This window comes from Camelus dromedarius, chromosome 27 (genome assembly GCF_036321535.1).
Source record: "Camelus dromedarius isolate mCamDro1 chromosome 27, mCamDro1.pat, whole genome shotgun sequence".
NCBI lineage: Eukaryota > Metazoa > Chordata > Mammalia > Artiodactyla > Camelidae > Camelus > Camelus dromedarius.
The window spans coordinates 957,501-973,891 of record NC_087462.1 but is presented as its reverse complement, the minus strand read 5'-3'; the positions used below and the strand labels follow the sequence as shown (position 1 = coordinate 973,891).

The 16,391-nt window shown below is 61.7% G+C and overlaps 1 protein-coding gene across 1 annotated transcript; it reads left to right on the top strand.

The window, feature by feature from the left end:
- Positions 1-6,944: 6,944 nt before the first annotated feature.
- MEX3D (mex-3 RNA binding family member D) lies at positions 6,945-15,860 on the top strand. Its single transcript, XM_031438095.2, has 2 exons — positions 6,945-7,576; positions 13,622-15,860. Exons 1-2 carry the CDS (start codon positions 6,967-6,969, stop codon positions 14,995-14,997), a joined length of 1,986 nt encoding a protein of 661 aa, XP_031293955.2. The 5' UTR covers positions 6,945-6,966; the 3' UTR covers positions 14,998-15,860.
- Positions 15,861-16,391: the final 531 nt, after the last annotated feature.

Sequence of the window (16,391 nt, the reverse complement as noted above, 5' to 3'; positions counted from 1 at the left end):
TCTGCTGTGCGAGGTGGCTGGTCCGGAGGTCCAGGATGACTGGGGCAGCAGCCGCAGGCCACACTGCCTTGAAGACCAGATTCCCCTCTGGTCCAGGCAGTCCTGGCCCACGTGGCCCAGCCCTGAGTCCTCTCCTCTTTCACCTCCAAGCTCATCCAGACTCCTGGCCTCTGTCCCTCTGTCTCCTACAGGGAGACAAACAATGGCTACAGAAGCCCTCGAGCTGCTTGAACTCAGGATCCACCAGGTTTGAGAGGGAGGGAGCCGGGGGTGACCCGAGGCCGTGATGCCCCACGACAAGCTGGGAGCTCCTGGTCAGAGAAGAGGCAGCAAGATAGGCTGCAGCAGAGGGACCAACTAGCAAATTTCTAGAACAATCCAGCAGGACCGCCACCAGCCACATGTGGCTGCGGGAGTTCAAATCGGTTAGAACCAATTAAACGTTTCTTTGGCTGCACTGGCCCCTGGGGCTGGCGGCTACTGACTGAGCAGATGGGGAGCCTCTCCACCCTCCATTCTCAGCCCTGGTGGGGCAGGGGGTCCGGGAACAGCACCACCTGCAAGGTCAGGTAAGGCTTGTCAAGATTCAAGGGGCTCAAAAAGCAGAAACAACCTCGTGTCCATCAACCGAAGATACGCAAACGTGGTCCCCCCCCACACGGAACATGACTCAGCCATGAAAAGCAGAGCAGCCCTGACACCCGCTCCCATGTGGACGGCCCCTGAGAGCACGTCACTCAGGGAGAGAAGCAGGCACAGGAGGGTGCTGTGATGTTCATTTTAGGCGTCAGCTTGACTGGGCTGAGGGACCCCAGACAGCTGGTAAGACATTTCTGGGTGTGTCTGTGCAAATGTTTCTGAGAAAAAAGTGGATTCAGGAGGCAGAGGCGAGAGTCCGGCCTCACCAGCGTGGGCATCATCTGGTCCACAGCAGCACAAGTGGAACAAAAAGGCAGCAGGAAGGCAAATTCCCTCTTCCCGAGCTGGGACGCCCCTCTTTTCCCAGCCCCGGACCTCGGACCTCCTGGTTCTCCAGCCCTTGGCCTCGGACTAAAACACACTTGGCCCTCCTGGGCCACCAAGCTGTGGACTCAGATGGAGGGCCCTCGGCCTCCGTCAGCACGAGAGCCACTTCCCATAGTAAACCTCTCAAGCACATCCACCTGCGTGCTGTTGGCTCTGTTTCTCTGGAGAACCCGGACTGAGGCAGCCACACCCTGTGTGGCTCCCACGTGCGACACATGAGAGGCAGGGAGCCCTAGATGGGCGGCGGCCGGGGCTGGGGCTGTTGGGGCCGGGCTCCTTTTCTTGGCTGATGGCAGCGTTCTAGCATTGATAGCAGTGATGCTTGCACAGCTTTCGGGTTTACTAAAAACCACTAAATTGTCTACTTTTAAAGGGTAAATTTCAACGTGCATGATATCTCAGTTAAAAAAAAAAAAAGACAATTTAAGAGGCTCAGGGAACCTGATATCTGTGCACAGATCCCGGCCAGCCCGAGAGGTGTGGGGAGCCAGCTTGGAGAGAGGCTGCCTTGGGTGAGGGAGGGCCCAGGGGGCTATGAAGGAGGATGGATACACAGTCACCTGTTGGGGACTCTCTAAAAAAGGACAGAAATTGGGGGGAGGGTAGAGCTCAGTGGTAGAGCACGTGCTTAGCACGCACGAGATCCTGGGTTCAGTCCCCAGTACCTCCATTAAAAAATAAAAAGAGGGACAAAAATTAACTTAGGCCAAGTGCAACAAACATACCCCAAGAGAGAAATCAAAGCAATTCTATGTACCTAAAACCCTAGAAAAGGCACAGCTGGTCCATGGTGACGGGAGGGGACTGGAGAGGGGTGGGCCCACAGCAGAGGGGCAGGGGACTCTGCGAGGCTGGGGCCCAGCGGTGTTTATCCAGCAAGTGGCGCTCACCCACAGGGCAGTGGAAACAGGTGCCTTTGTTGGCGTGTAAATTTTATCTCAAAAAACCCAACCTGATTCACAGAAGTGGCCTCCAGCCAATCCTCCAGCCGGCTTCCAGGGCACCTGCTATTTCGTTCGTCCGCCTTCCGGGCAGGAGTGCTTCGGCCGGCTAGTTGGTTGGTTTTTAATGGGGCCGAGCCCGGGACCTCATGCGCGCTGAGCGCGCGCCCTCCCCGCCGCCTCCCTGCACACGCCGTTTTCTTAGCCAGAGAAGACTGAAAATGGAAATTATGCAGGGAAGGCGTATATTCTTTGGCAATAAAGTTCTTTCCTTTGACTTTTTTTTTTTTTTTTTTTTTTTTGGTGGTGGGGAGGTAATTAGGTTTATTTACTTTTATTTTTTTGACGGAGGTACTGGGGATTGAACCCAGGACCTCATGCATGCTACGCAAGCATTTTACCAATGCAGCCATACCATCGCCCCCAACTATTTCTTATTCTCTCAAAATGTGGCTGCAGAGGAGGCCGCAATGCCATCCCACCTTGGGCAACACTGGAGGGGCGCCGGGAGGCCGAACTCAGACCCGGGCTCCTGCTGAGCCTTGCTGCCCGCCCGTGGCCAGACAGCACCAGGCCCCCAGGAAGCGGCTGTCTTCATCAGTGTGGCCTCCACACATTTAAAAACTAAAAAACAGAGGGAGGTATACCTCAAGTGGAAGAGCGCGTGCTTAGCATGCACAGGGTCCTGGGTTCAATCCCCAGTCCCTCTATAAAAAACAAAGGGGAATAAAAACACCAATAAAATAATTAAATATATATATATAATTTTAAAATATGCAAAAGTAAAGAGAAGGTAACGCAGCCCCCCAGGGTCCCCCCGCAGCCCCTGCGCTAACCCTGCCGTCTTGTCCCCTCCACGCCCTCCGACTTCCCACCCTGCGGCATTTTATGCTGTTTCCATCCGCAGACATCTCCAAATGAATCTCAAAGGACTTCCTTTAAGTAAAAAGATAGATATATTTTTTTCATTACAGAAGGTTTTGAGATACACCAAATAGTCACATGAAGCCCAGAGGTGCCAACACCTGGCCTCAGGAATGGTGGTGGGGCCATGTCACCTCCCAGACTCCCTGTCCCCACCTCCCTGTGACAGTATTTCATTCCAAGTTTCCACAAGAACTGTTACACTCAGAGCAGGGTTGAGAGAACTGTTAAGTGTCCAGCGCCCCCACCCGCCCCCACCTTCACCCACTGCAGATGGTTCTCAGCCAGATGACTGCACGCGGGAGACATGTCTGAAGACATTTGGGGTTGTCACACTGGGGAGGTGTGGTGTACTGCCTGTCCCCCTGAAAAACATGTCCTTTTCCCAACCTCTACGCCTGTGAAGGTGACCGTCTGTGGGAACAGGGTCTTGGCAGACATCGTTAGCTGAGATGAGGTCACAGAGTAGAGCGGCCCTGAGTCCAACAGCTGGTGCCCTCATAAGAGGGAACACAGACACGGCAGCAGGGGGGCAGTGAAGGCATGAGACCACAGAGGCACAGACTGGAGTGACGTGGCCACAAGCCAAGGGACACGCAGGGTTGCAGGCAGCCCCCAGGTGCTGGAAGAGGCAGGAAGGACCCTCCCCTGGAGCCCTCAGGGAGCAAACAGCCCGGTGACGCTGTGATGTCGCACTTCTAGGCTCCAGAACCGGGAGAGTAAATTGGTGTTTTAAGCACCAATGTGCTTGGTAACTTGTCAGGGCCACAGAAAACTAATAGGGGAGGCGGGGAGGGGACCCCTGGCATTGAGTGGGTGGGGCCAGGGAAACTGCTCCACACCCCACAGTGCCTGGGACGCCCCCCCCAGAGGGTGACCTGGTGTCCACAGCGCCCAGGGGGAGGGACCCTGCTCTGGGGTCCAGCACTATTTCCCTTGTGGCCTCATTCACGTCTGTTAACCACTCCATCTTTCTGTTCCTCCTCCCTCCATCTTATTTCTGGTGCATTCCAAGCACACTCCGACACCGTTCTCTGCCACCCAAATACTTCAGCATGCAAATCACTTACAGAGCTGGGGGGTGGTTTACAATTCTAAAAGGACTTTTAAAATGCATCACCACAGGGCGATTCTGGACAGATCTGTGCAAACATCCAGTAGGTCAGTGTTCACACGTCCCTGACCGCACGCTGGGAAATCAAGACCCTGTAGTCCCCATCCCCCTTTTCTCTCTTCACTCCTAGTCCATTTGATGCCTGACAGCCACCTTTTAAAATCACTGTCTTTGTTCCTGATGGCCAGTTCCCCTGCCACCCACAATGGCCTTCGACACAGTCAAACCCTCTAGATGATCCTCCAGCCCCACTTACTTCACCGTCCTGTGGCAGAACCTGTTTCTTCATTGACTCACTCCCTCATTTTCCTGGAGTGCATCCTGCAGTATGCTAAACTAATGTGATGACCTGCAGGCCTAAAACGTCTCGATTCCTCCTTGATCCCCACTTGATGTGGACCTCTTGTGGTCAGCTTTCACTTTCCCTCAGAACCCAGGCCTTCTTCCCGATCCTTTGTAATGTGGCTTGGAAGTACTTGGGGCCCCAGGACCCCTAACATATGTTCCCAGGACAAGCTGTGGGGTCCCAGCTATTTGCAGGCTCTGGCCTCGCCATCCCTTCCATTATTTCATGGACAACTTCCCTGCACTCTCTCTCTGTTCTCCCTGGAACTCTTGGACTGTTTTTCTATTTCCTCTTTCCTCTTCTACTTTCCACCTCTTGTCTCTTTGCCTGACTTTCTGGGAGGTATCTCCCACTTGATTCTTCCAGGCTCCCGCTGAAGTCTGAACTCCCGCTACTGTGTTGTTCACTCCTAAGCCCTCTCTTGTTCACTCTCACCCTTTCTCAGCTTCTTGGTGGCCGGACATCTGTGTCCTGAGCAGAGCCCACCTACCCACCCCCCACCTAGGTGGCCTGGTCTTTCCCAGCCACAGCCATGGGCTGGCGTGGGAGCCGTTTCCCCAGGTCTCTCTGTAGTTCAGTCTCTCCGTAGTTCAGTCTCTCCGTAGTTCAGTCTCACCCTCATCATCAGATGCTGCCTCCCCCGCCCCACGGCCCCCAGGGGGAGGGAGGTGTGAGCTGAACCAGGGTGGGGGAGCCAGAAAGCAGGAAGGCAGGCAGGGAAGGGAAGGCCATCCTGGGTGGACAAGTGGCTGAGCCCAGGGCACAAGAGACCCGGCACTTGGCTCCTCTGAAGACCTCTCCACAGCGCCCGAGGGGCTGGGGGTGCTTTAAGGAACGTTTGTGCGTGTGCACGAGCTGATCCCCTGCAGGCCACTGTGGTCTCTTCCCCACCTGTCACCATCAAGGGCCCAATACTACTCTCCTCCCCTCACTGAGCACCTTTCTCAGCACTGACCCCATGCACCCAGTATGCCACCCTAGGTGGGGTCTCAGGAAGGGAGAGGAAGCAGGTGCCAAGACCTGGCCCTAAGAAAAGGCAGTGATGGTAAGGGCCCCCAGGAGGCGCTAGGGGGACTGGAGGCTGGCTAGGTGGGCCAGGGCAGGTCATGCTGGGCCTTGAATGCCAGCTACAGCCAGTGGAACTTTCTGTGGGGAGACAGGACAAAGCCCGGGGCTGGAACACACACTGGGAGCACAGCAGATCTGCAGGTCCAGGGCCTGCCTCCAGGAACCCAGTCTCAGCAGGAGGGGATTAGACATAAATTATGATAAAGTAACTAATATTTCCTAGCATTCAAGCACACAAAAGAGAAGTCTGGGACCCCAAGAGAAACTGGACTGGATGTGGCCTGGGGTCAGGAAAGACATTAGAGGGAGAAAGCATTCCAGGAACAGGGACCAAGGAGGCAGGGGACTGAAAGCTTCAATGGATAGGGGAGGTGGGGAAACCTGCCAGGGAAGCCAGAGTGTGGGAAGAGAAGTGACAGGAGGTGAAGGACCCTCTAGTCAGGGACAGTGTGGCTTAGGGATTACTCAGGTCGAGGGTAGGTTCCCATGTCCGGTGAGGCTGGCAGTGGACCCAGGGGAGAGGCCGACCCCTCCCACCTAGAGAGCCCATGCAACTGGCCTGAGGTTCTGCAGCCAAGCAGGGAACGGGCCAGGGTCCTCTTGGAGACTCCAGCACACCTGTCCAGGCTGGGTCCATCCTGCGCCCAGCCCATCCATTTACCAAAAGAAACCCCACAGCGGGAAGCCAGAAGGCTCCTCCGCCCCAAAGGAGAAAAGAAGGCCCCAAAGGGCCGCTGGGACAGGCCGGCTTTGGAGGTGGGCGCCGTGGGCTGAGCATTAGAGCGAGGCTGCGCACATCTGAGGACCCTGGCCCGCGGAAACCAGCCCAAGTCTGGAAACACCACCACGGGGCCCAGTCTCGACTCGGGCACACTCCCGTGCTGTGGGAGATGGGTGCCCATGACTTCTCGGAGGGCTTCCAGGCAGGGTCCCAGGTGAGGGCGAAGACCCGACGTGGGAAGTGGGCGGGAGTCCGAAGCCCAGCCCTGGGGCAAGGGTCCTCGGGGGGAGGGACGCCGGCCCCGAGGCGGGACCTCGGGCGGGACGCCTTAGCACACCGAGGGCCCGGGGCGCCGCGGGCACCTACCTGCGGTCGCGCTCGCACGTGCCAGCGCGCCCAGCCCGCCGGAGCGCCCCCGGCGGGGGTGGCTGCGCCACGTGACCGCCCCGCCCGCCCCGCGCGTGCGCCCTGCCCGGCGCCCCATTGTTGGCGGCGGCCGCGTCACGGGGGCGGGGCCGCGGCCGGGGCGGGGCGGCCGGCGGTCGGAGGGAGGCGGCGGGAGGGCGGAGGGAAGGAGCGTCCGCGCCGCCGCCGCCGCCGCCGCCGCCGCCGACGAGCCGCCGCCGCCGCCGAGGAGCAAGCAGAGCCGCGCCGCGCCGCCGCCGCCCGCGCCCGAGCAACCCCGCCGCCGCCCCGCCCCGCCGCTGGATGCCGGCGGCCGGCGGCCGAGCTCCCAGAGGCGGAGGGCGGCGGCGCGGGCGGCGGCGGCGGCGGGGGCGGCCGGCGGCCGAGAGGCGGGAGCGCGGGCCCGAGCGCTAGCGCCGCCATGCCCAGCTCCACCGGCCAGCCCGACGGCGTCGGGGGCGCGCGCGGCGGCGGGCCCGGGGCGGCGACCGCCGGGGACCCCTGCCCAGGTCCCCCACCACCGCCGCCGCCGCCGCCGCCGCCCCCGCCCGAGGGCGCCGAGGAGGCCGCGCCCGCGCCCCGGCCACCGCCCGAGCCCGACGACGCGGCCGCCGCGCTGCGCCTGGCGCTGGACCAGCTCTCGGGGCTGGGGCTGGGGGGCGCAGGCGACCAGGACGATGAAGGGGCGGCCGCAGGCGACGGGGCGGCGGCGGCAGCGGAGGGGGGCGCGGACGGCGGAGCCGCGGCGGAGCTCGCGACCCCCGACGGGCCTGAGGCGGGCGCGCCCGGTGTGGCCGTGGCCCCTGGCCCCTTGACGCTGCTGGAGCCCGAGGTGAGCCCCCCGCCGCCGCCCCGGCGGTCGCCGCCCGACGTGTTCGCCGGCTTCGCACCCCACCCGGCGGCCCTGGGCCCCCCGACGCTGCTGGCCGAGCAAATGAGCGTGATCGGCAGCCGCAAGAAGAGCGTGAACATGACCGAGTGTGTGCCCGTGCCCAGCTCCGAGCACGTCGCGGAGATCGTGGGTCGCCAGGGTGAGTGGCCGCTGTCGGGGGCGCCGCCCCAGGGGTCCCGACGCGGCTCGACCGGGGAGGGGCCGCCCAGATCAGCCCGCGGCTGGACGCCAGACCCCGGCCACGCCCCGCGTGGGCTCGGGCCTCGGTGGCTGCCTGTGCGCCTTTGTCCTGCCGCTGGCCGCGGGAGAAAGTTGGGCGCAGCCCGCGCTCCTCCCCTCGGCGCTCGGGCCCCGCTGCCGCCTTTGTCTGGGCGCCTCCATCCCAGAAAGGCCCCTGCATGCATCTAACTGCTGGGGCCCTTGGCCGCATCTAGGGGAGGGCGGGGGCAGGCTGGCCAGTGGGCACTCTCTACCCAAAACAGGCAGGGGGCGGGTTCCCCGGGGTTTGCGGGTGCCTAGGCCTGGGGGCGGGGGCACTCTTGCAGGGTCAGGAGAGAAGTTTGGCGGCGCAAAAAGGGTAGGTACATCGGGACTTGCCAGCCTCGGCACCTTGCTGCGGGTAGCAGGGGGTGGGGCAGAATAGGATGAGAGAAGATCTCGATCCCGCTCTCGGCCCCCAGCCAGGGATTTGGGGAGATGCAGAAGAACCCACTGTAAAAGCCACTTCTGGGGTCCAGCCCCACAGCCTTCCCCCCGGCCGGGTGGCGGGCAGCAGGCCCAGGGCACGGGGGTCCCAGAGCAGCACTGTCGGAGCTCCCTGTGGCCGCTCCATTGTTCTCTTTGTTCGGGAGCCAGGCTGAGATTTGCAGGGTGACATCAGGCCGGCGGCCGCTCATTGGCCCTGGAGCTGCGGGGCGGGCGGGCGGGAGGGTGGTGGGCAGTGCCCGGCCCAGCACACACCCACCCACCCACCCTGTTAGCTGCCTGCCTACCAGCCTCAACTGTCTCCTGTCTTCCTGCCTGCACCTCCGAACTCCTAACCCTAACTCCAGGCTGCTGGCTCCCTGCTGGCCAGCCAGGTTCTAGAACTTGGGGTGGGGCCTGGGCGGGGCTTGAGGTAGGGCTGGGGGTCCAGGCCTCTGGGCCCTCAGTAACAGGACCTAGAGAAGCGTGTGGGGGGCTTGAATTGCAGGGTGGTCTGTCACCCTCATCACTGCAGTTTGGGGACCATGGGGAGGCCCTGGGCACTGCCGTCCACTAGTTCCCGGTGGGTGGCGCCATCAGGCCGGCAAGCCCTCTGGCTTCGGGTACAGGTCGGTTCAGTTATTCACTTGTCTTCCCCGCTTGTAGACACAAGGAGGGCCAAGTGTTGTGCTGGGCCAAGGGACCCACCACCCTCAGGAATGGGAGCTGGGGAGGGGGACAGGGAAGCCGTTCTCTAAGCCCTGTGGCCGCCTCTGTGGGCAGGCAGGGTGAGACCCCACACCAGACGTTTCCCCTCCGCCACCCCCTCCCTGTCCCTGTCCCCCATAACTGCCCTGTGTAACGAGACAGCTGCCCCAGACTGAGCATTCAGGAGCCTGAGGCCTGGGGGCTGTTGCCCAAGGTCACTATGCTGATCTGCCCAGAGGTGGAGGTTGAGGGCAGGTTACCAGTGAATATCCGCATCCTGGCCCCCAAGGGTCCAGAGGGGCCCTAGCCACCTGGGTGGCGGCAGAGTCCAGCAAGGGCACCAGATCACGGCCTTGTGCCGAAGGGTCTCTGGTGGCCAGTAGTCAGGCTCCACCCTGACCTCGGCATGTGCGTTGGGAACCCATTTACTGGGTGCCAGCTGAGTTCCTGCTGATGGCAGACAGCAAGGCCTGCCCTGCAAGCTCTCCCTGCAGCCTGGAGTGGCCCTGTGACCCTGAGCATGAGAGCTCCTCTGTGACAGGGGGAGGGTCCCTCCCATGGGGTTTCGGTGAGGATTCCCAAGCAAAATGCCAGTTCTCCTCCCAGCTCCAGGCCAGCGCACAGTAGCTACCCTGTGAGGGGGGCACAGGGCACCAGGAAGGAGCAGGAAGGCCAGGTCAGGATGGCAGCTTCAGCAGCCCTGCATGCCCCCAGCTCTGGAAGCATCTGTAGCTCCCGTCTCCACACCCAGTTCTTGAGCACACCCTGGAAGACTCTGTGCCCAGCCCGTCCTCTGTCACCCACCCCATTGTCCACTTGGTGGGACCCTGGACACAAAACCTGTCCCTTCTTACTGCTCTGCTTCCTTGGTGCAGAGGGGCATGCATAGCCTGCCCTGAACTTACCCTTTTCTGTCAAATCCCAGGTCCGGGACCGCTCCCCGCCCCAAGCCTCAGCCACCCAGAGCCACAGACTCGGGGTTGATCTTTCCTGACACCCCCTTGCTGTCCTCTGAGCCTCGGTCTTCTCAGTCCTGGAGCAGGCCCGTGCATCTCCTGGGCACGGGGCAGGTGGTTACAGTCTTTGGAGTTCTCTCTCATCCCTGAGGCTGAGAGGCCCAGAAGGTGCCCTGGACCCACAGAGAAGGAGCCTCAACATGCCCCACCTTGCTGAGCCCTGAGGTGTCCCCCGGGGACCACCCTGCCACTTCCAATCACCCACCTGAGAAGTGCAGCTAGAACCGGGCAGCTGGGCCGGGACTTGAACCCTGGTCTTTTGGGCTCTGCCTGCACTGCAGGGAGCAGGGATGAGCCAGGAAAGAACTTTCCACCTTCCAAAGCCCCCAGGTTGGGGGTGGCGGGGAGATGGCCCCTCCTACAGACAGGAAAAGAGGAAACCCAGAAGGACTAGTAAAGGCACTGGTGAAGGTCATTGAGGGGCTGGTGTGCCCTTGCCATGCCGTGACCTTGGGCCCTTTTCCTTCTGAGACACCCCGCAGCCTGTGCCCTCCTGCCTTGCCGCCCTTGCCCTGACTTTGGGGCGTGGCTGTGGCCGGGTGGGCCAGCTGCACAGCAGGCTCTCAGGCAGGAACCAGTGACCTGCCAGCCAGCTGGGGCCCCTACGGCGGCCCTTGGCGAGGGGTGGGGGCTGCTCTGCTTGTGCGTGGCCCACCCCTGAGGGTGTGGCATGCAGGCACAGTGGGATTGGTGGGACCCCTGCCTTGAGGTTCTCCCCGGTCCACTGTGGGACACAAGAAGAAAGGGGGTCCTGGGCCTGGGTTGGGGGTTCCTTACTTGGCAAATGTAGATGCACCCTGCCCTGCCTGCGTGGGGGTGACCACTGCCCCGTTTCACAAGTGAGCCAGCTTGGCCCCCAGGCCACCCTGCTGTGACTCAGCCTTGCTCTGGGGACAGCACCCCACCGGGCTGGGGACAGCAGTGGATAGGACTGACTTGTCCCAGCCCCGTCCTGCTTCCGGACTCTGTCACCGCTGTTCCCTTAGCCAGGAGTTCTCCCCCAGCCCACACCGCCTCCCCAGGGTAGCCGCCTCGGCTCCCGCACACAGCCTTGAGGGTTCCTTGCTAAGTGTGGCCCATGGTCACCCATGTGGGCTCCCTTGGGGAAGAGCCCATGTGGCTTGGTTCCCTGAGTGTCCAGCACAGGGGTGGCCTGGACCCCCGTTTGGGGTCACGTGAGCAGTGGGACAGCTGAGGGCTGCCTGCATCTAGCCTTCCCGCGGGGACCTGCAGCCCTGCCCCTCTCAGTAGGCTACACTGCTGTGGGTGAGGGCTGCTGGGGCCTGGGGCAGGCGGCCTGTGTGACAGTCACTTGCCTTCCTGGGCTCTCTGAGCTGCAATCCTGGGGGTAGGGCCCAGGAATCTGCATTTCTGCATTGCCTGCCAATTGGTGCCAGCCCCAGGGTCTCTCTTGGAACCCCAGTATCCTGGCCTGCACAGTCCCACCCCCGTGCTCTGCTGCCTCTTGGGGTCTTAGTGTGGGTGGGGTTTAGGGAGCCAGTGAGTGCCGCAGCTGAAGTGCGGTTAGTGAATTGGGCTCTGCTTGGCCACCCAGGGCTCCACCCAAGGCCACCCTATGGGCCAGAGCAGGATGGGTGCCGGCCAGTGGGAAACTGCCAGGTCCCCCGTGTGGCCAGGCACCCCTTCTCTGCCCCTTTCCAGCCCCTCCCCCACAACTGCCATCTCACTCAGCCACCTTTCTACATGTGGCCCACAGCCTGTGACCCTCCAGGCCCCCCCAGCACTTGGGGTCCAGGCCTCAGCCACCCCATATGATTGGGAGCAAGGCCCACTTCCTGCTGTACAAAGGGTCCAGATAGTGGGTGTTCCTCTCACCGGACTTTGGCAAATACCCTGCCCTTTCTCCTGGCCTCACTTCCCTCCCCTTGACTGGAGTTGCTGGAACCAAACATTATGGGAGAGATTTTAATCCTCCCTCCACTTGCCCTTAAGACTTGCAAAAGTGGGGTGCCATTCTGGGACTGCTCCCCAACGTGTGAGACTGGGTCTTTTTCTGCCTGCCTTTGGCAGGTGAGGAAACTGAGGCACAGGACAGTTCCCTCAAGTGCCCAGGGCAATCCCCAGTGCTCCGGCCCTTACAGCACAGTCCCCCAGCCTTGGGGAGTTCAGAAAACCAGACATACAGTGTGAGGAGAAACTCTCAGAAGTGTGTGCTGTGGCCTGGCCAGCATAGTCAGGGTGGGCTTCCTGGAAGAGGAGATGCTGGGCTGCAATTTGATGCATAGAAGGGAGAAGACAGTGGGGGTAGGGGGTAGCAGTGAGGATAATGTTACAAATGGGGAAGGTCATGTGCAGGGGAGCTGCAGAAGGGGCCTCCCCAGCTGCCAGGTGAAGAGACCATCCCAGCAGGAGTGGAGGGAGCCACAAGTCAGGGTGCCTTTGGGGTTGCCAGTAAGGCCATGCAGCCATTAAGGGGGAGGACCCTGGGTGGCCATGGAAGGAGTGGCTGGGGACCAGGAGATGGGAGGAGAGCAGAGGCTTCCCACCCGCCTCCTCCCTGGGAGCTTTCTGACCCCGCCTTGCCTGTCCCGACTTTTCTCAAAGCACTGGGTGGGGGCTGACGCCTAACCCCTGGCCCAGGCCCCTTCTCCCCCGCTTCCTCCCGGGGACAGCTCGTCCTGCTGACTTTGTATCTTATGTTGCTGGAGAAGTTAGCCACAGTTACTCCTGTCAGTGCCACCCTCTGTTTGCATTGAAACAATATCCCTGTGTCCCTGGCCTCCCCAGAACTTGGAGGGGAGGGGGTCTCCCAGACTCCTGGGCTCGGGCTCACTACATCTCAGAGGCCCCGGGGTTGGGGTGGGGGTGTCAGGGACCGGGGCAGGCCCCACCTGGTGTTTCCATGTCTTGGGGCAGCTTCCCCTCAGCCTCAGGAGGGCTGCTTAGACACAGGGTGAGGCACCCAGTCCAGGACCCTGCAAGCCTGACCCTCTCCCGCATGGACACTGGCCCCCGTCCACAGGGTCAGCCCCCAACCCAACTTAGGCAGCAGCGATGAAGCCCCAAGGCTGGGACCCCTGGGGGCCTTTGCAGCGTCCTGACTGGGGGCCCAGGATCTGCTTTTGGGGGAGGGTCACTTGGTCAGAAAGAATTACAGGCGGCTTCTGCAGTCTGAGCCTGTTTCCCCACCCGTCAGACAGGGAGTTGGTGTCACGGGGTCTGTATTAGTGTCCTAGAGCTCGTAGAATGAGCTGCCTGGCTTGAAACTATAGAAACAAGCCCCACAGTTCTGGAGGGTGGAAATCTGAAATCAAGGTGCCGGCCCAGCCGGGCTCCCTCCCGAGGCTCCAGGGAGAGTCTGCTCCTGGCTGTGCAGGCAGCCCCTGGCATCCCTTGGTTTGTGGCCGCCTCACTTCAACCCTGGGCTCCGCCTCCTGTGTCTCTGCGTGTCCTTCCTCTATAAAGACTCCAGTCATTGGACTCAGGACCCCCTGCTCTGGCATGACCTCGTCTTGACTAAGCTACCTCTGCGAAGACCCTATTTCCAAATGAGGTTCCATTCTGATGTTCCAGGTGGACATGAATTTGGGGGGACCCCTTTCAACACATAGCAGGGTCCCTCCTTGCCTTTTCGCCAATTCCTGTTAAGGAGGAGGTGATGGCAAGACCAGAGGGGAAACTGAGGCCCAGGGTAGGAGGGAGGAACAGCAGTGGGCCTGAGATTACAGGCAGAGGGTGGGGGCTCCCCAGGAGGGGCTGTCCTGGGGAAGCGCCCCCGCCATCACCGTCTCACCCCGCCCCCACCCCACCCCTAGGCTGCAAGATCAAGGCACTTCGAGCCAAGACGAACACATACATCAAGACGCCGGTGCGCGGCGAGGAGCCGGTCTTCATTGTGACCGGCCGCAAGGAGGATGTGGAGATGGCCAAGCGCGAGATCCTGTCGGCTGCCGAGCACTTCTCCGTGATCCGCGCCACGCGCAACAAGGCCGGCGGGCTGCCGGGCACCGCGCAGGGCCCGCCCAACCTGCCGGGACAGACCACCATCCAGGTGCGCGTGCCCTACCGCGTGGTGGGGCTGGTGGTGGGGCCCAAGGGCGCCACCATCAAGCGCATCCAGCAGCGGACGCACACGTACATCGTGACGCCCGGGCGCGACAAGGAGCCGGTGTTCGCCGTGACAGGCATGCCCGAGAACGTGGACCGGGCGCGCGAGGAGATCGAGGCCCACATCACGCTGCGCACGGGCGCCTTCACCGATGCCGGCCCCGACAGTGACTTCCACTCCAACGGCACCGACGTCTGCCTTGATCTGCTTGGGGCGGCCACAGGTCTCTGGGCCAAGGCCCCCAACCCGGCGCGGCGGCCCCCGGCACCCACGGCTGCCCTCCGCGGGGACGCAACTCTGGGCGCCCCGGGGGGCCCTGAGGCCTTCTACGCTGGCGGCCGCGGGGGTCCACCCGTGCCAGTGCCGGAAGCGGGCCCCGCCAGCCCCTACGGCGCTTCAGGCAACGGGGGCTTCACCTTTGGCGGGGATGGTCCCGGGGCCCCCGCAGGGCCGCCCGGCCCAGAAGACTGTGACTTCGGCTTTGACTTCCTGGCGCTGGACCTGACTGTTCCCGCCGCGGCCACCATCTGGGCCCCCTTTGAGCGGGCTGCGCCCCTGCCGGCCTTCAGCGGCTGCTCGGCCATCAACGGCGCCCCCGTGCCACCCACCGCCGGTGCCCGGCGCAGCAGCGGGGCCGGCACGCCGCGCCACTCGCCCACGCTGCCCGAGCCCGGCGGCCTGGGCCTGGAGCTCCCGCTGGCCCGCCGCACCGCGCCCGACCCGCTGGGCGCGCTGCCCTGGCGGCCCCCGCAGGGCCCCCTGTCGTCCTTCTCGAGCAGCACCAGCTTCTCCACGGCCACCTCGCTGCCCAGCAGCTCCTCGGTCTCCTCGTGCTCCCCGCTGGACTCGAGTGCCTCGGAAGGCGGCCGCAAGGCCCCGGCGGCCCCGAACCCGGGCGCCACCGCGCCAGCCCTGGCGCGGGAGTGCGTGGTGTGCGCCGAGGGCGAGGTCATGGCCGCGCTGGTGCCCTGCGGCCACAACCTCTTCTGCATGGACTGCGCCGTCCGCATCTGCGGCAAGAGTGAGCCCGAGTGCCCGGCCTGCCGCACGCCCGCCACCCAGGCCATCCATATCTTTTCGTAGCAGGTCACCTCGCCGCGGCCGCGGCCCCCCACCCCCCGAGGCGGTCCTCGGGGCGGGCGCGCTCCTGGCGAGGCCGAGGCCGAGGCCGGGTGGGGAGGAAGGGGGCCGGGCGGAGGGGCGGCGGGCACGGGCGGCGCGGCCAGTGTTTACAGACGAGCTTTAACTCCGGTCCCAGGCGTGGAGACAGCAACCCAGCGGCCCAGCGGCACCTCACTTCTTAACAAATGACAGTATTGAGTCGACAGGTTAAAATAAACCAGAGAGAAAAGGCCTGCTTGCCTGCTTGCACTTTTTATTTAAGACACCCCCCACCCTTGGGTGATCTTTTTAATACAAAACAAAAACAAAAAACACGGTTTTTACAACTCTCGGTTGTCCTTCTTTTGTACGTAGCGAATGGCTTATTGACAGCGTCCCCCCGGTTTCAGCCTCTGCAGAAACTCCCCCGAGGAGAATGGTTCCCTTCTTGGGGGCCAGACAGTTACCTTCAGTATGTAAGCCGCGCACAGGCCGGAGGGGGGTGGGGGGCGAGGGGCATCCCGAACTTTCTAACTTTTTTTTAATTATTAATCCCCTTCTGCTGTGGTTTCTGTTGTCAGTTTTTAAATTTTTTTTATTTTTTTTTAACTTTTACTTTTTACCTCTTGTGTATATGTAGGGAATTTATAGGGAAATATGTACTTTATGGAATAAATTTTAAGAACTAAAATATATTTTATTTTAAATAAAGTAACGGACCTTTAATCTTACACAGCTAAATTACTGATTATATATTTGCTGAGCTGACCTAAGGGTTCAGAAAATTGTATCAAGAGTTTTATTTTTTGACTTCAAAGCCTTCTTAATAAAGTCTTTTTACTACACGTGAGCCCTTGGCCTGGTGTGGGGCGGGTGGGCATGGGGGAGGGGGTGGGTGGGGGCTCAGATCCAGCCCCTCACTCCCCAGTCTCCAAGACAAAGGAATTGAGCTCAGGATGCCTGATTCCAGGCTCTTCCTCAAGACCGGTGCTGTAAGCATCGGGTCTACAGGGAAAGGTGGTCCAGCCAGGTTTCCTTTTCCTGAGGCTCAAAGCCCCACGTCCCAGGGGAAAGCCAACCACAGGGACAGCCATGGCCTATGTGGAGGGGGTGGTGCCAGGGTGTCCCTTCCTGGGGCAGCTCCATGGTATGTGGGGGACCCTTCCCCAGCAGGACAGGGTCCACCTGACATTGTGCAGGTGAAGAGACAGGTCTGGGAATCTAAATCCCAGGATGGGTCCTGACCCCTCCCAGTCCCTGAAGGATGTCTGAGTGATGAACCACAGGTGTCCCCCATGTCCCCCACTCACCTAGTTGGGACCAGAGGACCATGGCCCATTGGGCTGTCAGAGTTCTTCAGGGCTGGGATTGGCCCA

Excerpts from the sequence above, each read along its gene's own strand:
- MEX3D (XM_031438095.2), top strand. The coding sequence starts at position 6,967 with ATGCCCAGCTCCACCGGCCAGCCCGACGGCGTCGGGGGCGCGCGCGGC. Across the intron at positions 7,577-13,621 it reads GGAGATCGTGGGTCGCCAGG|GCTGCAAGATCAAGGCACTT; the intron begins GTGAGTGGCCGC and ends CCCCACCCCTAG.